Genomic DNA, 25,783 nt, shown 5'->3' with positions numbered 1-25,783 from the left:
ATTCTGGAAAGAGGTGGAGAAATGTAGAAGTGAAAGCAGAAAGAAGTGTGATGGTGTGAAGGATGCAGGTGGTAGATTATTAACCCTTGAAGATGAAGTAAGGACCAGATGGAAAGAATATTATGAAAGCCTGATGAATGGGAATAGAGAGAGAGCAGAGCAGCTATACACATGATTGGTTTTGGGGGTGTGCAGAGACGGATTGCAGTGCCAGGAGACGTGACACTCGCACAGGTGAAGAGTGCTGTGAAGCGGCTGAAAAATGGGAAAGCAGCTGGGGTTGATAAGGTGTATGCAGAGATGCTTAAGTGTAGTGGAGAGAGTGAAATGAAGTGCTTGTTGGAGATATGTAGGAAGGCATGGATGAGTGAGACTGTGCCTGCAGAGTGGTAAAAGGCTGTGATTGTACCCCTGTACAAAAATAAAGGTGAGCGAAGTAAGTGCAAGAATTATTGTTTTACGGCCATGCCACGTTGAGTACACCGCTTCCCATCCGATCAGCGAAGTTAAGCAACGTTGGGTCTGGTTAGTACTTGGATGGGTGACCGCCTGGGAACACCAGATGCTGTTGGCATCCCTACGTGTCATGTGGGGTTGGTGGAGGATTAGTGCCCCTCCCTGTAAAACAATTAACTCTAAGCCCTTGGCCACCCCGTTTGGGATACATGGCGTCTGGCAATGATGATGATGAAGTTTATTCAGTGTGGTAGGGAAGGTATAAGGAAGAATTATTATAGAGAAAGTAAGAGAGATATTAGTGATGAACAGTGTGGCTTTAGGAGTGGGAGAGGATGTGTAGGTCAAGTATTTGCAGTGAGACAGATAGCAGAGGAGGCTTGTGAGAAGGACCATAAGGTGTTTATGGCATATATGGATCTGGAAAAAGCATATGACAGAGTAGACAGAGAGGGATTGTGGAAAGTTTTGCACATGTATGGTGTAGATGGTAAGCTGCTAGATGCTGTCAAGAGTTTTTATGATGGCAGCAAAGCATGTTTAAAGGTTAATGGGCATGTAAGTGAATGGTTCACGATCAGTGTGGGCGTACGACAGGGTTGTGTGATTTTCCCATGGTTGTTCAGTATATATATATATATATATGGATGGGGTGATGAGAGAAGTACACACATGAGTAATGGAGAGAGGGATGGCATTGGTAATGAATGGTGATGGATGGAAAATCTCAAATTTGTTGTATGCTGATGATGCAATACTGCTTGCAAGTATCGGACAAGAACTTGCTAGGCTAATGCAGAGTTTTCCTGATGTTTGTGAGCATCGTGCCTTGAGAGTAAATGTAGAAAAGAGTAAAGTGATGGTTATTGAGAGAGAAGGTGACTCCCCTTGTGATGTTAAAGTGAATGGAGAGAGACTGGAATTGGTGAGAGAGTTCAAATACTTAGGTACAGTGATAGAAGAGAGAGGAAAATGTGCAAAAGAAGTTGAAAGTAGAGTGACACAAGGAAGAAAAGTAGCTGGTGCAATGAAGGTCTTGATAAGAAACAGAGGCTTGAGTTTTGCAGCTGCACGAGGCTTACATGAGGGAATGTTAGTGCCAACTTTAACATATGGATGTGAGGCTATGGTGTGGCATGAAAATGAAAAGTCAAGAGTAAGAGCAGTGGAGATGGGACTCCTGAGGAATTTATGTGGAGTACAGAGGGTGGATAGGATACGAAATAATGTGATTCATGCAAGGTATGGAGTAAGTCAGTGGACACCTGAATCAAAGAGAGTGTACTGAGATGGTATGGTCATGTGGAGAGAATGGATAACAACAGTAGTGGAAAAGGTATATCTAAGTGAATTTGAAGGAGGGAGGAGGCGAGGTAGGCCAAGGAGAAGGTGGAGAGATATCATGGATAAGTGTGTGAGGAAGAGAGGTTTGAAAATCGTTGAGGCTAGGGAACTGACGAGATCGAGCTGGCTGGATGAATGTTGTGAGGAGAAGTGCATGATCATGGATTTTGGCACCTCTTTTTAACGTGGCAGCATCCGGATTGACTCAATCGGATACGTTTATGTGAAGCTACAGAACGTGGTGAATGTTTTTGGCGTATCCAATAGAGCCAAGATTCCGGGGGCTTGATTGATGAGTGAATGAAAGCGTGGCCTGTTGGATTGGGCAAATTTGGGCAGTCTGGACATTGCTACTCCTTTCCCTGCCTTTGGGTGGGAAAGGAGGTCCGAATGATGATGGTGTGTGTGTGTGTGTGTGTGTGTGTATTTACCTAGTTGTGATAGCTATACAGAATATGAGCTACACTCATGGGGTCTCATCTCTTCAGTAAGTCAGATTTTGCTTTGAACTCGTTTAAGTTTTTAGACTGGACGATCTCTTTGCCCAGGCTGTTCCACAGGTCTGTGCATCTGTATGGAAAGCTATATTCCTTGATATCTTTCACGCAACTTGGCTTTTTCAGTTTCATTCCGTGTCCTCTCGTTGCTCTCCCATCCCATACAGACATCTTTTTTATCAATTTTATCTATTCCCATCATGGCCCTGAACACTGCAGTCATGTCACCCCTCTCTCTCCTTTCTTTCTAGAGAAGGCTGATCCAGCTTTTCCAGCCTCTCTCCATAAGACAGATCTGCCAGGCTGGGGACCATCTTGGTTGCTGTTATTTGTATTCTCTCGGTCTTGTTTATATATTTCTTTTTTTGTGGGTACCACACTACTGCCGCATATTCCAACCTGGGGCGGATTATGGCCACTATCAATTTTTTCATTTTTCCTCATTCATGTAATGAAATCCCACCCTTATGTTAGTCAAGAGATTTTATGTCTCTCTAACTATCTTGTTAACCCTTCGTGGGCCAATGGGGTCCCTGCAGACCCCAGCACGTTTTTAAAATGTTGCCATTAAGACATTTTTTACTTTCACAGCCTGGCCTCCCATGAATTTTATTGTAGATGGTTATTTTATATGCTCATAAAATTTGAGCAAAAAATCTTGCATGATTAAGGAGTGACATTGCAATAAAAATGTCAGTGGGGTCTGCCAGGACCCCACCTGGCCTTTTGTGTGACTAATTTTTTTTATAAAAAATTTTCAGATATTTCAGATTATAAACATTAAGGACATTGTCAGAACCAGTATCAAAGTTTTTTGTCTCTATGGCGGTGGCAGAAAGTGACCAAGAAGAAGAAGAAAATGATTCAGACGGTGATTTATCTGTATCCGACGCTGATGATTATGAAGTGCCTGAACGAATGGACAGTGAAATTAATGTGAGTAGTATTGAGTCTCCTGTGAGTGCTGATGATAATTCTGATAATGCAAGTGTTGGCAGTAATACAGAAGATGCTGATCAAGAGGATAAAACAAAAAATCTTTGTACCAAATTTGAACATTATAAGGATAGTTTTATTTTATGATCATGCTAATTTACTTTACACATGAACTTGTTATTATGTTGAGAACCTGTTCCAAGAATAATGACAATCAAACATTCAGATAAGTGTAGAATCAGTACTTCCATACTCAAACTTCAATAAAATTGTAATAAAATGAAAGAATTTTGTTAAAATAATCCATCCATCCATCATCCAATTCTACGTTGTCCCATGAGGAGCGTAGAAGCCCGGGGCTAGGCAGTTTGGTCCTGACATTAAAGATGAGAGTGACCACCCTCACTTATCCCTGAGTGACATTACAATAATAATTAAAAAAAAAAAAAAATGGACATTTGGTGGGTTGGTTCCATGTGTGGTGTCCTGGGCAACATATGTACAAAGTTTAGTAGATATAACTTGATGCATATGGCAGAAATTCACCATTAAGTTTTGGGGTCCGCCGGGACCCCATTGGCCTTCCGTGTAACTTGGTAACCCCTGGCCCACGAAGGGTTAATGTGTTTTTCCGGTGACAAAGTAACCTGGACCAGCACTCCCAAATCTTCCTCTTCTCTCGTTTTTGTGGTAGGTTCGTTACCCATCATATAATTCTGTGATGGCCTCTTTGGTACTCTTACCCATTTCCAATATTTTAAATTTTTTTTGCTTTGAATTTCATTTCCTATATCTGGCTCCAATCATGAATCCTATTCAGATCTTTCTGTAGCATTTTACAGTCTTCCTCAACTTCTGTTGTCCTCAAGATCTTTGTATCATCAGCAAACAGACTTGCATAACTGTTCATTCCATCAAGCATAACTTGTATGTAAATCAGGAACATTACTGGTGCTAACACCAAGCCCTCTGGGACTCCACTTATTACTTCCCTCCAACCAGACATCTTGTTCTGTATTACTGTCCAGATTTGTCTGTCTCTCAAGAAGTCTTTCATCCACTCCAGGAGGTTTCCCTTCAATCCTCCTATGTGCTCCAATTTCCACATTAGGTGCTTGTGGGATACCTTGTCAAAGGGTTTCTCCAAATCTAAATACACACAATCCTTCCAGCTGTCTCTCTCCTGTAGCACATCAATTGCTCTTGAGTAAAAGCTCAACAAGTTTGAAACACACGACCTTCCACGTCTGAATCCAAACTGACTTTCAGCCAAAATGTTCATCTCCTACAGATATTTTATCCATCTGTCTTTCAGGATTCTCCCACAGTTTTGCAACTATACTGGTCAGGGACACTGGTCTATAATTCAGGGGTTCTTCCTTGTGTCCTCCCTTATAAATTGGTACCACATTGGCCCTCTTCCATTCCTGAGGCACTTTCCCTCTTCCAGAGAGCACACAGTTAAATCGTGAATCTTATCCTTCAGTTGTTCTCTGCATTCTTTCAGTAGCTATACAAGTAGAGATCCCATCCAGTCCAGGGGCTTTCCTTACATCTTGAGTTTCCAGTAGTTTAAACACTTCCTGCACGTTCACTTTTATGTCTTTTATCACCACATTTCTAGTTACTCCCTCCCCCTCCACAAAATCCCTTTCTTTAGTGATAACCACTTGGAAACATTTGTTCATTATTTCAGCTTGCATTGCCGCATCTTTGTAGACCTCTCCTTCTGCGTTCAGTTTGGAGATGCCTTCCTTTTGTTTCAATTTGCCATTAACAAATCTATAGAAGAATTTGGGTTCTTCCGTACATTTATCAATTATACCTTTTTCAAAGTTCCTTTCTTGCTCTGTATGTATTCTTGTATATTCATTTCTAGTTCTTTTGAATTCTTCCTTTGTTCTATTATTACCTCTCTTTCTCCATTTGTTCCATGCCATGTCCCTTTCTTTTTTTTGCTATTATACATCTTCTGTGTTAAACCAATTCTTCTTTCTGTTTACTTTCCCACTTACTCTTGGAACATATTTTTCCACTCCCAAATTATAGAGGTCTAGGAAGATATCCCACTTCTTCTGGGTCTCTCTTGTTTCTCTGAATTTTTTCCAATCTGCATTTTCAAAAAATTTCCTCAATCTTGTAAAGTTTGCTTTCCCAAAGTTGTTTACTCCCTGCCTATAAAGCTCATCTCTTGGCACCATGTGCCCTTTTATTGTCTGGAACTCAGTGACCACATGATCACTTTTTCCTATAGGACACATACTTCAAAGATTCAATTACGTCTGGTTCTTTGGTTAGCAGTAAATCTAGTCTTGCTGGTGTGTCATCACTTCTGTATCTTGTCTCTTCTTTGACCCACTGTGTCATTACATTATTCATTGTTATATTTAACAGTATAGTGCCCCATGAATCTTCACTGCTTCATGAGTCTCATTCTTCCCAGTTCACCTTTTCACAATTAAAATCACCCATCAGAATTATGTTGTTACTTTTCTCAGTCCCTTTCTGTAGATAACTAACCATGTCTGACAACATCTCCTGGTATTCATCATCATTCCATGCCCTTGTCTTAGGGGGAACATATACCACTGCAATCTCTCTTGCTATTCTCTCCAGTTTCTAGTTCCATATTTATCGCTTCAGCCTTACCCTTTCCCAGTTCCACATTGTCCACATTGATGTTGTTCTTCACTGCGTCATCACTTCTCCTCCCATTTTTTCTTTTCTATCTCATCTCCACAGTTTGTACTGGCCATCTCCCATATGGATATCAGTATCCTCTCGTATCATGGTCTATATAAATCACTTAATATCTGGTTCATATACCCTCAAATAATTGTTGATTTCTAACCTTGCCAATATGAAACCATCAGCATTAGTATATGCCACATTCCATTTTTTTTATTGTTCTTTATTCCCTCTTCTCTCCCCTTCTTCGTTGGTACCACTTCCTCAATTTCTGATCCATAACTCTCCAAAAGAACACTGTCTTCTCTTCCTCCGTTCTCTGTTCATTTTTTGCCTTTCCTTCCTTTACTAGCTCCTTTATCTTAATTTTTTTCTTTCTCATTTGTATCTCTCCTTATCCAAACATTCTTGAGCTCCTCCTTTTCTAATAATTTCCATGATCTGTTGATGATTTCATTTACCATTACCTGAGACTTAAACTTTACATTAAGTGGCCTCGCCCCTCCTTCCTCTTACTTTCCTATTCTAAACATTTCTTCAATCTTCTCTTGAGCTTTGTTTTTACTTCCATAACTACTGGCTCTTTTGCCTTATTCACTTCTTCTTTTTCCCTATCTGATCTTACTGTCATCCAATTTTTCTTTTAGTCCTGAAATTATCACACATTTTTTCTTGTCTGCTACATCCCTAACTAAAGATTCTCTACTTCTTAGTACCATAACAACTTCCTTTTCCACCTTGTCCTTGCTTTGTTGTTCTATAATCTCTTTCAAATTTATATTTTCTCCCTCTTGAATTTTTTTCCTGCCCTTGTGTTGCTCCTTGATTTCCTTAATATGTTCATCATGCAGCCTTGATTTTGATAAATGCTCATCTAGTTTGCTTTTCATCCCGTCCTTTTCTTCTTCCAGCCTCTTATTTTCCCTCTTGAGCTGTTTTATTTCATTTGAGACAAATTCATTACTCAACTTTAATTCTGTGACTTGCCTTTCTTGGTCAGCACTGTGTGTGCAGACGTTGTCCAACTTGTTCTGAATTATCTTAATCTCTTTATCCTGCTCAGAGGTCTGTTCCTGCAACTCTCTAATTATTGTCCATACCTTCTTTAACCCGTACAATCCCGCCTTCGGCATGGTGCCGACAGTACAAAATGTCTCAATTAATCCTAGCGACATGATGGTGCCTATAGCAAAATTCGAGTGCTGTAGCACGTCTCAAACAGCTTTAATCTAGCAAAATTTTTGCTAAGGAGTAGCTTAATGTATTGGCAACACTGTGTCCAAGCAGTTGTAGTACAGAGTTTGGTTCTGCGTGGGTGCCACTGTCCATCATAGCGTCAGGGTGTTGCGAAAATCATGCCATTTTTCCGCCTCATTGGGCTGGAGGAGGCTGTTGAAATTGTCGCATGGATCCTTCTGTCCCTTCATTTAGTGATTCTTCAGAAGAGAGAGACCTGGATGGCTATTCTGGGAAGGAATATGAGCCAGTGAAGGACATTGAGAAAGGGGAATCCCCCATTCTCCTTCCCCATTCTCTTTCATCCCGCCCAGCTGGGTGGGAAAACTTTGCTCTCGGCTTGGGAAACTGGACTAGAAACATGACAGACAGCCATCCTGCTCTTATTTCTCCTATAAGGAGTAATTTTTTTTCTTTTCCCTGATTTATATGTCCTTTTGGATTGTTTAATGCAATAAAAAAAAAAATTCTGTTATTGGTCTGGGATTGGGTGGGTATAAAATTGCAAAAATACCTGGGATGGTACGGGTTAACTCCTGGACATTCTTCTCCACCATTTTCTCCATGCCTGCTACTATTGTATGGTTCAGTGTAGCACTTCCTGTACCCTTATCCTTGTCAGTAAAGCCCGCAAATTCACCGCCAACGGATGTAAACAAAAGCTACCTCCTCCTGCCATGATGCAACCTACGAAAACTTTCCACTTCCACTGTGTTTTGTACTCTTGTTTGACCTAAATCGGTGTTTTTTTGCACTAATATCAGACGGGACAACCATTCACGTATTCCTTCACATAATCACAATAGGCTGGGTTCCTTGTCGCCGCTGGTTCAGTGATTAATTCTCCACGATCCACAAAGAGCTCTGTCTCCATCAGCGACCTGTGTGAGTGTATGTGTGTGTATTTACGTAATTGTGATATACAGGAAATGAGCTACGCTCGTGGGGTCCCGTCTCTGTTTCTCAATAAGTCAAATTTAGCTTTAAACTCGTTTAAGTTTTTAGACTGGACGATCTCTTTGTCCAGGCTATTCCACAGGTCTATACATCTACTGTATAAGGAAAACTATATTTCTTGATATCCTTCAAGCAGCATGGCTTCTTCGGTTTCATTCCGTGTCCTCTTGTTGCTCTCGTATCCCATAAAAACAGATCTTCTTTGTCAATTTTATCTACTTCCACCATGGTCCTGAACACTGCAATCACGTCACCTCTCTTTCTCCTTTCTTCTAAGGAAGGCAAATCCAGCTTTTCCAGCCTCTCTCTGTACGACATCTGCCAGACTGGGTACCATTTTAGTTACTGTTCTTTGTATTCTCTCAATCTTGTTTATATCTTTCTCTTTGTGTTGGGACCACACTACTGCTGCATATCCTAACCTGGGGCAAATCATGGCCACTATCAATTTTTTCATCATCTCCTCATCCATATAATGAAAAGCTACTCTTATATTAGTCAGGAGCTTATACGTCTCTCTGACTGCCTTGTTAATGTGTTTTTCAGGTGACAAACTGTCCTGGACCAGCACTCCCAAATCTTTCTCTTCTCTTGCTTTTCTGATTTGTTCGTTACCTATCAAATAATTCAATGATGGCCTCATGGTACTTTTACCCATTTCCAATATTTTACATTTCTTTGCATTAAATTTCATTTCCCACATCCGGCTCCAATCGTGTATCCTATCCAAATCCTCCTGCAGCATTTTACAATCCTCCTCAACCAATACGTTCATCAAGATCTTTGCATCATCAGCAGACAGGCTTACATAACTATTCACTCCATCTACCAGGCTTACATAACTATTCACTCCATCTACCAGGCTTACATAACTATTCACTCCATCTACCATATCTATCTATCTATCTATTGCCAGACGCCATAATCCCGTAAGGGTGGCCATTTGACTTTGAGTTAGTTGTTTTACAGGAAGAGGCACTAACCCTTCACCAACCCACTTATTGACACATAGGGAGTACGTATGGTTTTGTTATATGGCCACCACCCAGCGTTGTAAATGGTTTCCTGGCTTACAGGAAACCATTTGGCTTGTCACTCAATGTAAAGCCACCAGTAAAGGAAAGAAAAGCAATAAGAAGTGACAGTAAAGATGGGAGAAATAGGAAGAGAGGAGGGCAGGCACAGAGAAAGAATGATAAAGGCTAAGGAAGAAGTAGGCAGCACTACATGAAGTGAGTGGATGATGGTACCATATCATTTACATAAATCAGGAACATTACTGGCGCCAACACTGAGCCCTGTGGGACTCCACTTGTTACTTCTCTCCAGCCAGACATCCTATCCTTTATTACTGTCCTCATTTGTCTGTTTCTTAAAAAGTCTCTCATCCATTCCAGGAGGTTCCCCTTCAGTCCTCCTATATGCTCTAGTTTCCACATTAGTCTCTTATGGGGTACCTTGTCGAAGGCCTTCTCCAAATCTAAATACACACAATCCACCCAATCATCTCTCTCCTGTAGAACGTCAATCGCTCTTGAGTAAAAACTCAATAAGTTGGACACACATGACCTTCCACTTCTAAATCCAAACTGGCTATCAGCCAAATTATTAATCTCTTCCAGATATTTTATCCATCTATCTTTCAGAATTCTTTCACACAATTTTGCAACCATGCTGGTTAGGGACACTGGTCTATAATTCAGAGGTTCTTCCCTGTTTCCTCCCTTATAAATTGGTACCACATTTGCCCACTTCCATTCTTGAGACACTTTCCCCTCTTCCAGAGAACACACAATTAAAATGTGAAACTTATCCGCCAGTTGTTTTCTGCATTCCTTCAGTACCCAATTAGAGATTCCATCTCATCCTGGGGCTTTCCTTACATCTTGAGTTTCCAGTAATTTATACACTTCCTGTACAGTACTTCCACTTTTATATCTTTTATCACTACATTTCTAGTCACTCCCTTCCCTTCCACAAACTCGCTCTCATTAGTGAAAACTAATTGGAAACATTTGTTCATTATTTCTGCTTGCATTGCTGCATCTTTATAGACCTCTCCTTCTACTTTCAGTTTGGTGATTCCTTCCTTTTGTTTCAGTTTGCCATTGACAAGTCTGTAAAACAGTTTGGGTTCTTCCTTACATTTATCTATTTTACCTTTTTCAAAATTCCTTTCTTCCTCTCTATGTATTCTTGTGTATTCATTTCTAGTTCTTTTATATTCTTCCATTGTTCTGTTGTTACCTCTCTTTCTCCAGTTGTTCCATGTTGTGTCTCTCTATTTTTGTGCTATCATACACCTTCTGTTAAACCACTCCTTTTTCCTGCTTCCTTTCCCCCTTACTCTTGGCACAAATTTTTCCACTCCCGAATTATAGAGGCCTAGAAAAATATCCCACTTCCTCTGTATCTCTCTTGTTTCTCTGAATTTTCTCTAATCTGCATTTTCGAAAAATTTTCTCAGTCCTGTAAAGTTTGCTTTCCCAAAGTTGTATCTTCCCTGCCTATAAAGCTTGTCTCTTGGCTCCACATTCACTGTTATCACTTGGAACTCAATGACCACATGATCACTTTTTCCAATAGGACACAGATGTTATGTTTCAAGGATTCTATTACATCGGTTTCTCTGGTAAACAGTAAGTCTAGTCTTGCTGGTGTGTCCTCACCCCGGAACCGTGTCTCTTCTTTGACCCTTTGCGACATCACATTGTTCATTGTTATATTTAATAATATAGTGCCCCATGAATCTTCACTGCCTCCGGAGTCCCATTCCTCCCAGTTCACCTCTTCACAATTGAAGTCACCCATTAGAATTATATTGTTGCTTTTCTCAGTAATTTTCTGTAAATAGCTAGCCATGTCTGACAACATTTCCTGGTATTCATCATCACTCCATGCACCAGTAACTGAAACTATACTCAGAATTAAAATTTCAGGTGTGTCTTCAGGTATCATTTGTAAATTTTGACATATTGGTCTCCGCCATTCATTCACTCATTGTAGTGTGACTTTGCAGTGACTCTGTGTTTTTTTTGAGTGGCAATTGTGTAACCAACACATTGATTCCTAGCTTAACCCCTAAATGCCCGTGGGTTCAGAAATTTGTGGGCTTGCCTGGCCTTCCCTAGGACCATGTTTTCAGAGTTCTAAAATTGATTTTTTTCTCACAGATGTGAAGAGAATCATCTGGTGCACTTGGTACTGTGTTTTTTAGCTTCCTAAACCCATCCTGTGATTCAGTCTGATTTATGGAAGATATCATAAAATTCACAAAATCCACTGCACCTGTGCCTTAAATTTAACATTCAAATGTGTGGATGAAAACATCCAAGGAAAAGTGATCCCCTTACTGCTTGGGATGGTAGAGTAGGGTCAGGTAAACATACCATTGACCCCCTTCCCATAATTACAGTTTTCTATAGCTCACTAATTTGATGCCACTGGTACATTTACAGTAGAATCTCGCTCAGTGCCGGCAGCCATTGAGGGGTTAATGCCATGCAGCTTGATACAGCTCATAAAGGTTTGAATCCAAGGGTTGCTTTGTATTTACTTAATGCCACTTAGGAGAGAATATATGGTCACATCTGCTTTAACCCCTAAACACCAGGCTATTTATAGTGTGGTCATTCTGTCACTATGGGCATTTTTGTGAAAATAGCTTATAGCAGCTAGGGAAACAGATTAAAGACCATATTACTCTACAACTCCTTCTTGGGAGTGAAGGTATCCCCAAGTCTGTAGGTCATCACGTCGATGAGTAAGGAAATAATGAAGAGGAGTAATTTTTGGCGTGAGAGGTAGGATGTACGGGTATACCCCGATATACGATACCCCTAGATGCGATACCCTGGCTTAGCCATGGGGATACAAATATCGACATACCCTGCCCCAGTTTAATGATGGGCCCTCCGATGTCGCGTCCACAGGTGATAGGCCGAAATTTTGAATCACGCAAGTTCCCACAGCCAGCTGAGCCTGCCAGCCTCCCAGGATGCGCAGAAATGCTCATGTTGCCCCCACAGCCATTGCTTACCCTGCTGGTACCCATATCATTCTTCTCGTACTGGCCATCTCTGAGTGAGGAACTCTCACGCTTGGCCACCACACATCGTGTTACATCACCAACATTACACAAGCCGCTACTGTAGTGCATTGTAACTGAGTGCGAGCAGTGCCGTGAGTAGAGCAGTGGTAGTAATTGTGTGTGGAGTGCGATTTTATTTGATTTTTGGCCTAAATAATTGTGATCATGTCTGGTAAGTTTGCTGCATGTGGTGGGGCTAGTGGTGGTGCTAGTGGAGACCCTAGTCAGGGTGGTAAGCAGCCTGCTAGTGTTGGTGCTGGTGATGTTCCCGTGAAGTGTGTGTGTATAACTGTGTCTATGGAAGTGAAACTAGATGTTCTTAAGTGCCACAAAAAAGGTGAGAGTTCATGTGCTATCGCCTCGGCCCTCCACCTGGTCTAGTCGACTGCCTCCACCATCATCAAGAAGGGGGAAGCTATTAAGGCTGCCGCTGGGGAGGTTGCAACCTTATCCACCTCTTGTATCACCCGCCTGAGAGAACCTGCGATGGAGGAGCTGGAGCGAATGCTCCGCACGTGGGTGGAGGACCAGAACAGGAGGAAGGCACCCATGAGTCAGGCTGTTCTTTGCACCAAGGCTCTGTCACTATGGGACGAAATCAAGGTGAGGTGGGATCTTGATACTAGCAAGACATTTAAGGCTAGCCGTGGGTGGTTTGACCGCTTCAAGAGACATGCTAATCTCTACCACGTGAAGATGTACGGTGAGGCAGTGAGTGCTGATACAGTGGCAATGGCAGCATTTCCTGACGAGTTGAAACGCATCAATGTGGAGGGTGGCTAGAGTGCGAAGCAGGTGTTGAACTTTGATGAGGCTGGGCTCCTTTGGAAGAGAATGTCCTCAAAGACATTCCTTGCAACAGAGGAAAAGTCTTCGCCAGGGCTTAAGGCCTTGAAAGACCAGCTTACACTGCTGCTGAGGGGCAGTGCCAAGGGCGACCTCAGGTTGAAGCCGCTCCTTGTCTGCCACTCTGAGAACCCCAGGGCTGTAATGGGGTATGTGAAAGAAAATCTTGGGGTGATTTGGGAGTGCAACATGAAGGCCTGGCTGACGTCTGACATCTGTTCATCATATTTCCACTCCTACCTCTCTCATGTCCTCAAGAAGTGTGCCTCCTGGGAGAATTTGACAAACAGATTTCTCGTGGTGGAAGACAAAGCTCCAAGCCACCCTCCCGCGATGAAGGAGTGGGCAAGCAACATTGAAGTGGTATTCCTGCCCCCCAACACCACGTCGTTGTTGCAACCCATGGACCAAGGGGTGATCACCACTTTTAAAATGTATTACCTCCACCGCACTATGCAGCAGTTGGCAAGGGCCTATGACAGTTACGATAAGACAACAGTGCAGAAGTTCTGGAAAGGCTAAAGTATACTCTTCTCATTAGAGAACATCACTGCAGCGTGGTGGGAAGTTAGCCAGCCCACCATGAACAGTGTGTAGCGGAAGCTGTTGTCAGAGTGCGTTCACTCTTCACTGGCTTCCCCAAGGACATGCAAGCTCTGCCGGTGCAGTGTGTGTGGCAGGAAATTGTTGAACTTTTGCACGAGGTGGGCTTTGGAAAGGTTGACGAGGAGGATGTGGAGGAGGTCTGGAGCGCCACTGGGAGGAGCTCAGCAATGAGGAGCTCCTTGATATGGAGATTCAGTGGGCACACCAGGAGGCACAGGAGGAAGAGGAGGTTGTCCCTGAAGTGCGAGCCCTCAATATGACAATTCTGAGGGAGATCCTAACCAAGCTGGACGAGGTCATTGCACTGATGCACACACTACGCATTCCCAGGATGAACCAGGGACACAGCTAATCGGCTGGAGGAGGGTGATGAAGATGTATAGGACGATGTTTGAGGAAAAGAAGAGGGCGGCCAAGCAGACTGCAATCACTGCCTTTTTCAAACAGGCCCCCTCCACGCCAGCGACCCACAAAGAATCTCCCCCACGCTCAACGAGCAGAGCATCTCCCCAGCCTTCAACCAGCAGAGGATCTCCCCAGCCATCGACCAGCAGAAAAACACCCAGGGCCTCATCCCACGAGGACACGCTCGGCCCCTAGTGCTGGAGCTAACTTCCAGCCGATCCCTGTCTCCCGTGTTGCCTGTGTCTCCGTTGCGGCACTCCGCCACTCCATCGCTGCCTTCCTCGCCCCAGCCTTCATTTCCCTCACTACTTCAGCCAGCCACTGTCTCTGCCTCCCTCACCACGACATGAGCCACTGCATCTGACTCCATCGCTACCTCATCAGTCACCGCAGCGGTGTCCCTTGCCGCCTCACTAGTCATCACAGCTGTCTCCCTCACCACCTCCTCTGTCATTGCATCGCACTCAATTGCCACCCCCAGACCCATCGCATCTCACCCCATCGCCACTGCCTGAGCCATCGCATTGCATCCTATCTCCACCGCCTGCCTCATTGCATATCACTCCATCGCCACCCCAGAGCCAGTGCATCAGTCTCCCACTATGATCACTCCACCTCACTAGGCTTCCCTCCCCTCTTTGATCCTCCCACGGAGATGGGATTTGAGGGTGTTGAGGAGGATGAGTGAGTGCTAGGGAGCACCACATGTTCCCTAGCCTCAGGGGGGATAACAAGGATGATGACCAGGGCCGGACATGGACTTACAAGAAGTAAGTGATGAGAGGTGTTTGATATTTTCTAACCTATTTTTTATTATATTCAGATTGTATTTGTTGGTTTTAGTGAGTTATTTACAGATGTTAGGCTTCGGTTAGCTTCCTTTTCAGCAGTTAGGCCATATAGATTGGCTTTAAACTTGTTTTTGGTCTCATTTAGGTGGGTTTTGGACTTCATGTGGGGGGAAATCCAAGGCTGAAAAATGCTCCCCATTACTTTACTTGTTAAAAGTACCCCGATATATGATACCCCACCTAACGATGGGGTTTTACCTAACTAATTACATCGTTAAATCGGGGTATACCTTTATGCGAATGTGTGTGCGCAGCCCTGATTTTGGATTCGCATTCAGTGTGATAACTTTCATTACTAGATAAACTAGACACAGTGGTGTCCAAGGCACACCCTATGACACTATCACTGAGTCCTTTGGTAGTATCCTTGGAAAGAGGCTTGGTAGGGGTGGATGAGGCAAAAGTCCATGTGAGGCGGGAACGGAATCAGATGAGAGAGGTTAAGAAAACATAGTCTTACACCTGGCAAGGCCACAGAGATGACTGAGGTATGGTTAGCTCGGATGGCGGGAGTCTCTCCTTAGCTTTTGGTGATGAGATCAAGTGGGGGCCACTTCAAACTGACCCGGGAAAGCATGTTTGGTTTCAGCTGGCACCCGCCGCCACCCAGCCACCAATTTCTTGACAGCTTCGACCGACACCCAGTGGTTAGGAGTTAATTGAGTGGACTAAGCAGCCTAGCCCAAGCCCCAGCATGCTTTTAATAGAACAGTACAGTAAATAATTCCGTGGATATATGAATAGATGTAAAGATTCAGCATTTTCATCATTTGCAGTGTTTGTCCTAACTAATTCTGTTTTATAACCTTTTGTTCCATTCCAAAGACCAGAATGAAAATATTAAGGATGCTGGAAATTAATAGGGCAGTAAACGATTCAGTGGATATATGAGTAGATGTAAAGTTTCAGCCTTTTCATCATTTGCAGCATTTGTCGTATCTTATTCCGTTTCATAACCTTTTGTTTCATCCCAAAGACCAGAATGAAAATATTAGGGATTCTGGAGATGAAAGTGGACCAGAGGAGCTGCATGCAGCCACTGTGGATGTGAAGAAACTCGCTCTCTTCCTCATCAGTGAGCAAGTGGGCCCTGCCAAAGTCATCTGTAGTGAGTTATTCCATTCTCAGCTATGTTGTACATTTTATTGAAACAGAAAATAAGGACTGACAAAAAATCAGGCATTCTCTTGGAAAATATTGATGTAATTTTCTTTGTAGGAAATGTATGAAAGAAAAATATGTAAAATTTGAAATAAGAAAAAGTATGATAAGAGTGAGATGTGGAAGTGGTGCAGAGCCAAAAGCCTGGTAGTTGACCTTGCAGAATATCCCAGGTGAGGAACTCAAAAAGCATTTTCACATTCAAGTTCAGGCTGAGACAGCTATAAATGTGCATTGTTCTACCCAGCTGCAGGTAATCTGTAGGGTAAAGTAGAAAAATTTTATCCCCATAGTCCCTGTAGTCTTGTCAGTAAAGAGGGAGAGTGTTACTGGGAATAGGCATTCCCCCTCCTGTCTTCTTCATCCCTGGTAAAAGTTAGGAATCCTTGGACCTGGGCCCTGCACATGCCCAGGGACCAGGAAAATTGGTCAGGTTTATATGGCCATGTGAAATGTGGGAGGTTTGCAGAATGAATGTAAGAGAGGGGAAACAGTGAATGCATTTAAGAATGCAAAGTGTACAGTAAAACAAAGATGAAAGGGAGTGAAATGGATGAGTGGAAAGATGTGAAGTATTTAAGGTTGGGTGGTGACAGGGAAAAAAAAGTTTAGTTAGCTCCGCAAGCGGGTTGGTGACTTGGGGAAAAAAATAATTGTTAGCTCAGCAAGCATTATCAGACTGCTCATTTCCCCAGCCAGTACATGCAATATATTATTTGTAGCCAGAGAATAAGAGAGAAGCAATATAACATGACTTAAATATGACCATTAGTACTGGATTGTTGCACCCTTGGCTTTCGGTATCACTGTTGTAGGATTTAGGATGGTGTGAGAGATTTGAATAATATGCAGTACAGTAAACTCTCAATTATCCAACCTACTTCAGCCAATCCCTATGCCGGATGTACTCCCTAATTGGCTCTCAATTCGGCGTCGAGCCAGGTAATGTGTTGTTATCCATCTCGACCCTCTCTCCTAAAAAGTTTCCCATGAGCAAAATGTGAAAATTAAGCATAAAATACAATACAGTAATGATTCAGTACAGTAATACAGTACACAGTACTCACCCAGTGTACTCACCTAGTGTTGGCATCAGTGGAGGGTAGAATTGTACACCATGCAGTACAGTGCATTTAACCCCATGTGGTGTAGTGGTGAATGGCTCCCACAAAGATTACTCCAGCTCCACCACCTTAGGCTCCATCTCTGCTAAAGGTGCTGGAGTAGGCAGAGGGTGTGAGGTGCAGCTCCAGTGAGGCCTCTGACGGGGGCGAGACCTCTGGTAGAGACACCAATCTTGGAAAGGCTGAACATGATGCCATAGCCAAGGTGATGTAGAAGAGGCTGTCATGGTGGTGACTGACTGGGATGAACAAGGCCGATGTGAGGAAGTAGGGGGCTGGGGTGACAGAGTCCAATGAGAGGTCAAAGGCTGGGGCAACAGAGGACGATGCAATTAGGTTGAGGGCTGTGGTGATGGAGTGGCAGGTGTCTCCAGATGGAAAAAGAACGTGATGGAGGAGTGCTTGGTGATCCTTCTTAGCTCCAGCTTTATAACATTCGCGAAGCCCTGTCACAGATAGATGGCCATGACATCGGTAAAGATGGCCTGCCAATTGGAATGCTTGCAGTAGCCAAGAAGGATGTCCACAGCATCACAAACTTTCTGGATCCCAAGTATATCAGCCACTTTGTCACATTCTTCTCTTCCTCCTCCCCTTGATCTTCGGTACCCCTGCACTCATGGACACATGATTTCATGGTCAGACATTCATTAGTCTGATACCCAGGGTCTTCCTCGTCCGCTTCCAGCCGATCATGAATGGTGTCCTCAGTTACCCGTTCTCCATCTGCTTCCATGAGCCGAACGAAGTCCTGAGCTTCATAGCTGGTTAAATCAGCAATGGTCTCTTTACCCTTGAGGAGCTTGTTCCAACTGTGCTCAAGTGTGAGTGAAGAGAGTTCCATCCAAGCCTGCACCCAGTTATAGATTGCAGATTTGAGGGAATACCACTTGAGGTTGGCCAAGGTCCTCTTTCTCTTACTGTCGTTGTCTTGAGCTGCCTCCTCCTCTTCCTGGAGCACAACCATCACAGCTTCCATAAACCTCTTCCGGGACTGCTGCTTTGTTTCCGTGAATGTACCTTGGTTCATCGGTTGTAAGGTGGAAGTTGAATTATGGGACAAGAACATAACCCTAATGTGACCTCCATCTGCAACTACAGTGGAACGTCCTGAACCATGCGATCCTAAATGGCGGATTCATAATACTTGGCAACATCATGCAGCAGTTTGCAATATTAGTAACTCGTGGAAATTACACGAAATTTGCAAATGCAGCCCGCAAAATTATGCTTTTCTGATGCCTCGTGTAATACGTGCCACCATTACCTCTAGCTAGGTGTAAACCAAGCATAGTCAAGCTTGGCAAATACTAAACCAATCATATTCAAGCATAGCACGTACTATAAGCCAGTCACAGCACTTTCCTCCCATGCCAAGCATGAAGGACGCACACGATTGATGTCCAGCGCCTGGATCAGTACTGGACACCGTTTCCTCTCCATTGTTAGCTTGTGGTTTACCAGAGGATTTTTTATTTTCCTCCCGTGCTGCCTCCGCCTGCCTCCTAAGCCTATAACTTTTTCGAGGAAAGAGAAGAAGACATCAGTGTTAACATACCCCCAAAAGTTAGATGTAATAAAGAGGATTGACTGTGTTGAGAAGGAAGCCAATGTTCCCCACCATTATGGACTCAACAAGGTAATTCCTTCCCAAACAGGCATGGCAGTTCCTCCTATATTAGAACAAACTCATGATCTCAAGTAAGTTTGGTACTTATGCAACACATTTAACTGTTGAATTGTGACTGCAAGAAGCATGGGGGGGGGGGGGGACACCTATTTTGAGTCTTTAAAGGAAGCAGGCAGATCTCCCACAGCAGTGTTCACCAAGATCTCTCCAACTGGCCATGTTGTTTACCAACCACCACTCCCACTGGATGCGTCAGTGTATCATGCATCAGATGATGCAGACTTGTTGCATTGACACAAAACAAATATGATCTGTTTGCCCACCGTACAACCAGGTAATTGTTTCTTATTCTCATCAGCCAAGGTATTAGTTGGACAGACCCTAACCCCTAAAACAGTGTGACTGACGATCGTCAGTTTGCAATTTTGCCACAAACCAGCTTCATCAGTGCTATAAACCTGATTCAAACATAGACCTTCATCAGTCAGGTTTTTAAGCTTGGTGTGAAACTCATCTATACCATCAGTGTCTGCATCCAAAGCTTCATCATAGGTAATCTTGTTAGACAATCCATGTCGAAGTTTGAACGGAGTCAGCCAATCTTCAGAGGCCCTGAAATCTGTGATTCCTAATTGCTCAATGAACTTGGTGGCTACAGCCTTGAGCTCAACAGGACACACAATCATGCCACTGGCGCACTGTTGTCGGAACCACTTCAGGTAGGCCTGGTTGAGTTCGCCAAGGCATGGCTTGGCTATCTTCTTGTGCTCGTTCTGTTGCACAGTTGTGCCATGTTCTCCCAGAAAGAAGACCTTGATGGAGTCCTGGTTCTTCCACAGACCCTGCAGCATGGTCTGGGACATGTCATAGTGCCGGATCAGCCTTGCGATGATCAAACCATGCTCCATCTTCTTTTCCATGGAGAAAACAATATGATGCCTCTAATCAGGTGGTGGAGGAGCCATGGAGACAACAACCAGGACCATGCACAAGGGCAGCAGGATCTACAGCAGCCAGAGCACCACCACAAAAGCCACAAACTTAGCAGTCATGCTGAACTAGGGTCAAGTAGTCAGAACACTAGGGTACGGAGCAATTAGGGGCCACGAGGTTTGTCATAGCACAACAGCAATGAGTGAGGCATGTGGGACTACAGACAGGGTCACAGCCCTGGGGGTAGGCACCACATGTACCTACAAAAATCGCAATAAGTGCTATAAAGCACTAGGGCATGAAGCACTGAGTGGCCACAAGCTGTCACAGTACTGCAGCAACAGGCGAGGCATGGGAGGCCACAAAGTAAGTCACAGCATTAGGGTTTTGCCACCGCAGGGGTCATAAGTCCAGAGCACACAGATACGTCTTCATTTGGTGAGATCCATGGTAGAGAATGACAATGATTGTAGGTTCAGCACACCGGATGGGTCGCTCCCGCAATGCATTTTGATTGGCAGGCGTGTTGTGGGGTTTTCCTGTTTACCAGTGGACTGGTTGACGGTTGTGTGCAAGTTCTATCTATCTATCTATTGCCAGATGCCTCAATCCCGTTTGGGGTGGCCACAAACAAATTGCCTCCAAGTCGCCCTGTCCCCCGCCATTTCACTCCCCTGCTCCCAGCTCACACCCCCCTCTCTCATATACCTCTCCACCCCATCCCTCCATCTCATCCTCGGCCTCCCCCTCCCTCTTTCCCCCTCCACCTCACTCACATACACTCTCTTCGTCAGTCTTTCACCCTCCATCCTCTCCACATGGCCAAACCACCTCAGTGTGTTCCTCATAACGCTTCCTATCACATCCACATCAACACCACAACGCTCCTTTATATCCTCATTCGTCAGCCTGTCTCTCCATGTGACTCCACAGGCTCCTCTTAAATAATTCATTTCCACTGCTCTCACTCTTGACTTGTGTCCTTCCAACAACGTCCAAGCTTCACTTCCGTACGTTAGAGTTGGTATCACAATACTGTCATGTAGTAACTTTTTCACTTCCATGCTCACTTCCCTGTTTCTTATCACTGCTTTCAAGGAACCAGCAACCTTTCTTCCCTGCTGTACCCTTTCAAGCACTTCACCCTCCAAACCTCCATCCTTACTCATCACACTACCCAAGTACTTAAACGTACTCACACTTTCCAATTCCTCACCATCCAACCTCGCTGTACATTCACTGACTTCACCTCTCTCAAAGACCATCACTTTACTCTTCCCTACATTCACCTTTAGATTCCGTTTCTTACACACTGTCCCAAACTCATCCACCAAGCCTTGCAGCTCTCCTTCGTCTTCACTCAACAACACAGTATCATCTGCAAACAACAGTACAGGGAGTTTCCAAACACTATCCTCTCTCACCATGACCACTCCAACATCCACTACCCTACCTTGTACCTCTTTTATTACCCCATCCATGTACAGATTGAACAACCATGGAGACATGACACATCCCTGTTTCAACCCAACCTTCAAAGAGAAAAATTCACTTAGATCACCATCCACACGCACTGCAGCCTTCGCACCATCGTACATACTCTTCACAGCATTCAACAACTTTCCATCTACTCCATATATTCTTAACACTTTCCACAGTCCTTGTCTATCCACCCTGTCATATGCTTTCTCCAAATCCATGAATGCCGCATACAACTTCTTTCCCTTCTCTAGAAACTTTTCCACTAAAGATCTGAGAATGAATATCTGATCTACACAACCTCTTCCCTTCCTAAAGCCTCCCTGTTCTTCTCCAACTAATTTCTCTGTTCTTTCTCTAACTCTGTCAATAAGTATCCTACCATACACTTTTCCTATTATACTAAGAAGACAAATGCCCCTATGGTTACCACACACTTCTTTTTCCCCTTTTCCTTTGTACAAGGGAATAATTATACTTGACTTCCAATCCTCCGGGACTCTACCTTCCTCCCAGGCCAATCTGCACATCTTCCACATCCATTCTACTACTATCTCTCCCCCATGCTTCAGCATTTCACCACACACTCCATCAATTCCTGGGGCTTTCCCGATTTAACTTTCTTCATTGCTTCCACAACTTCTATCCTACTGATTTCTTCCTGTCTTCTCACCTCCCTCCTTCTCCCAGCCATTCCCCAGCCACTTATACTCGCATTACTTCCATCCTCTACGTTCAACAATTCCTTAAAGTGTTCTCTCCATCTGCTCACTTTTTCTCCCTTCTCCACTAGTAATCTACCATTTTTATCTTTCACTCCCCTGCTAACTTCACTTCCACCCTGTCTTACTCTTTTCACCTCTCTCCAGAACATTTTCTTACAGTCCCTCCACTTTACACTCAAATTTCTTCCAAATTCCTCATCCACTCTCTTCTTACTCTCTCTTACTAATCTTTTCACCTCTCTCTTCCTTTCTACATATAACTCTCTCTTCCGCCTCTCAACCTCTTCCACGCCCCTATTTCTCATCCATTCATTGTATGCTTTCTTCTTTTGTGCCACAGCCTGTTTCACCTCTTCAGTCCACCACGCTGTTCCTTGCACCCCCCTCCGTCTTCTCTTCCTTCCACACACCACATCACATGCTGCACATATTTCTTCTGTAAATATTCTACACACACCTTCCACGTCTCCCATCTGCTCCAATTCATATTTGCCCAATCGTTCCTCCACTTCTCTCTTATACTCTGCCTTTTTCTCATCCTCCTGTAGCCTTTCCACTCTCCTTGCAACTACTCCTTCCTCTCGTCTTTCCCTTCTTCTATTCCTCCAACTTTCTTGTACTTTATTCTGGCCATCACCAAGTAGTGGTCGGAAAGTCCACTCCCCCAACCTCTATACACTCTTGCATCCATTACACATCTTCGCATCCTTTCATCCACACACACATAATCAATCATTGCCTTCCTTTCATTCAGTTCACCACCCACCCGTCTCATCACTCGCCATGTATACCTGTGAATCATTTTATGCCTGAAGAGGGTATTGGCTATCACCAACCCCCTCCCAGCACAAATGTCCACTAACGCACTCCCATTCTCATCTATCTCAGCAGGCACACCCCACTCACCAACTATTCCATCCACCTTCACATTCCCAACTTTACCATTCATATCACCAATCAAAAACACTCTTTCATTCCTTCCAAACTTTTCCATGCACACTTCTACATTTGTCCAGAACTCTTCTCTCACTCTTCTAGCACGATCTTGCGTTGGCGCATACACACACACAGTCGCCCACATTTGTATTCCAACTTTCAACTTTACCCACACAATCCTTGACCCAACTGATCCATACTGTCTTATGCTCCTCTTCCATCTGCAAGTTACATTAAGTAATAAAATGGTCACACATAATCATCGGAATATCGTTGTTTTTTCTCTCCGATTTAATATGAAAAAAAAAAATCCAGTCAGAGTTGGAAATTATTGTACCTTGCGTGAAACATGCACCCTCACTGTGACGTCACAAGCCCTACCAGGACCGCAGCTGTTCGCCACTCACAACAAATTCTGGATATCGTACTTCAGTATCGGTAAGATTTCTGTGATGTTCAGCTGTTATTATCATACTAGGTATGTAAGACTTAGTGTGATAGCTCTCTTAAAGATGAAGTATGCTATGTTTGTGGTTTAGTGAAGAGGTTTGTTGGTTTTAGAGAGACTAATAGTGACGGCGACCCTTGCAACAAGCAGGTGCCTGTATGACAACTCGGTAGCACAAAGATTAGATCCGATAAAGTCATAATGAAATGATTTATGAACTGAATCAGGATAAGTATTGCTAGGTCCTGACTCCAGGGGCATATAGCTCAGAATTTGAGCAGCAATACATAAGGAAGATGTCACAAAAACTTAAATATTTCAATGTTTTTTCCTGAGTGTTGGCAGCTAAACCTCTGTGGAGATCTGGTTGTCTGATTTCTTGGTCTTATGTACTGGTGATGTTTGAACATCATTTTAGTAACAGCTGGTTTGATCTGGAAAGTAAGATAATCAAATTGCTACTAATGGCATAATCCAAAGTTAGGGTTGGTTTTGCTTGACAGGTGACTGTAAGGTTAAGTTAAGCTGTATATGCTAGCCTGTTATACTTGTTGTCACTATATAGGTTTATACACATGTAATTATCTGAAATCAGGACAAAAATTTGTGTTTAATAGACTGTTAATAAAATTTCAGGATTCAGAGCAAAAAAGTACTAAAGTTAGCAGAAGCGTTTCACCTTTAGCTTAACAACTTGCCCTGACAGACTTCTGTTTTGTGTAAATATTGATTTACAATGCAGATACATTTACTTGTTTGAAATCAATATTTATGCAAAATGGAAGTCTGTCAGTGCGTGTTGACAGTTTGAAGGGTAAATATATGCTAACTTTAGCTCTGAAACCTGCGTTTCTGTTGATAGTCATATTAAGCACAAATTTTTGACCAGATTCCAGATAATTAGATGTGAATGAACCTATATGGTGATAAAAATTATGTTTTCCCCCGATTCAGTATGTCCTTGCACTGCTGCACAACAGTAGGAGTTGCCAGTTGTGATGTGGTGCTCCGGACGCATTGCTTGCCACCACAGTTTCCTGGTTTTCATCTCTTGGAACAGTGATGAATCTTTTATTGGTATAATTCTACTTGTATTCTTCCACGGTGGAACAATGGTGGTTATTTGCTGACTTGGCCTTGACAAAGCAAAGCTTTGCCAATCATCAGAACCACAATCACTTAACTTAGTTGGGGATCACAGTCTTATTTTTGTCTCCGGGCTTGGTGGACTGTGATGTCACAGCCACTGGATGTTGGTGCGGCCATCAACCTCTTTTTGTGCAACTTTGAAGGCTTATATCTCCAAATTTTTACTTTGGTTTGTCAAATTAACTATATAATAAGGTAATTCAACACATTCATCACCCAAATATATTGTTTACAGAAAAATCGACCGTCAACCAGTCCATTGAGTCTCTCGTCTGAGCTGGTTGATACATGTTGCCACCGAATATTGCATAGGACTGCTGATTGCATTCTGTTTTGGCGCAGGATATTGCCAAATTCAGCCTGATATTGCTTTGATAGAGCTGAGCAAAAAGTACTGGATATGCATTGGGCTGGATATTGTGAAGGTGGATGATTTAGAGTTTACGATACAGTATATGCCTTGATTACCATTTGCGCTTGTGTAATGGGTACCTCTGATTTTCTTGTGATTTCACAGTAGTTGAATCCCTCATTAGCCAGATCCAACAATACTCTTTTTCTCCATCCAGGCCTTTAGTCATCGACTAATGGGCAGATATAATAAGCCATTATCGAGAGTAAAAATTGGTATCAGTTCGGTATGGGGAAGGCAAAAATTGGCAATTCATTGAAGTCCCAGTTATCCAGCATAATTCAGCCAACCCCTACACCAGTAACAGCAAAATGCTGGATATTGCGTCGTACCCCCTGTTGGCTCAACATCTGGCAGCAAGCTGGATATTAGGTTACTATCCGTCTCGACCCCTCGATCCTAAAAACTTTCCCATGAGTAAAAGATGAAAACTAAGCATAAAATGTTGTACAGTAATGATATGGTACAGAAATACAGCACTTGTTGTCTACCACGTACGAGCCGATTGATACGCCTCGCACCCAGATATTGCATAGAACTGCCGGTTACTTCCCTTTTCGGCACCAGATGTTGCATAATTTCACCAGATAGTGCTTTAAGAGTCAAGCCAATAACGCTGGATGTTGCGTTGGGCTGGATATTGTGACAGCGAATAATTGAGAGTTTACTGTACCTGTATATCAGTACTGTACTGTGAATCATAGTGGGTACAGCACTAACCCATGTACTCCATTCCATCTCTCCACTTCCTAAATCTTTTCTTCATCTCCCTTTCATTCTCTGCAGTCAAAACTTATTCATCAATGCACATCTCCCATGGAATTCCATTTCAGAGGTACATGAGAGAGCTTGAAGCACCATAATAAATGAAAAG

The 25,783-nt window shown here is 43.3% G+C and overlaps 1 protein-coding gene and 1 non-coding gene across 2 annotated transcripts in view; both read left to right on the top strand.

Moving 5' to 3' along the window:
• The window catches only part of Hus1-like (Hus1-like checkpoint clamp component), a 163,832-nt gene that overhangs the window by 89,707 nt on the left and 48,342 nt on the right, over positions 1 to 25,783 (top strand). Inside the window, exon 6 of the mRNA XM_080278839.1 lies at positions 15,934 to 16,020. Coding sequence (XP_080134965.1) covers positions 15,934 to 16,020 — 87 coding nt within the window. The remainder of the gene's footprint in view (positions 1 to 15,933; positions 16,021 to 25,783) is intronic.
• LOC145408130 (5S ribosomal RNA) lies at positions 456 to 574 on the top strand. The gene has a single exon (XR_013898876.1). It is a non-coding gene; the product is annotated as a 5S ribosomal RNA (ribosomal RNA).

The sequence above is a fragment of the Coenobita brevimanus genome, chromosome 75, assembly GCF_032717465.1.
Source record: "Coenobita brevimanus isolate Jiangsu-jjx chromosome 75, ASM3271746v2, whole genome shotgun sequence".
Lineage (NCBI taxonomy): Eukaryota > Metazoa > Arthropoda > Malacostraca > Decapoda > Coenobitidae > Coenobita > Coenobita brevimanus.
The sequence above is the reverse complement of the archived record's forward strand: the minus strand, read 5'-3'. Positions and strand labels throughout refer to the sequence as shown.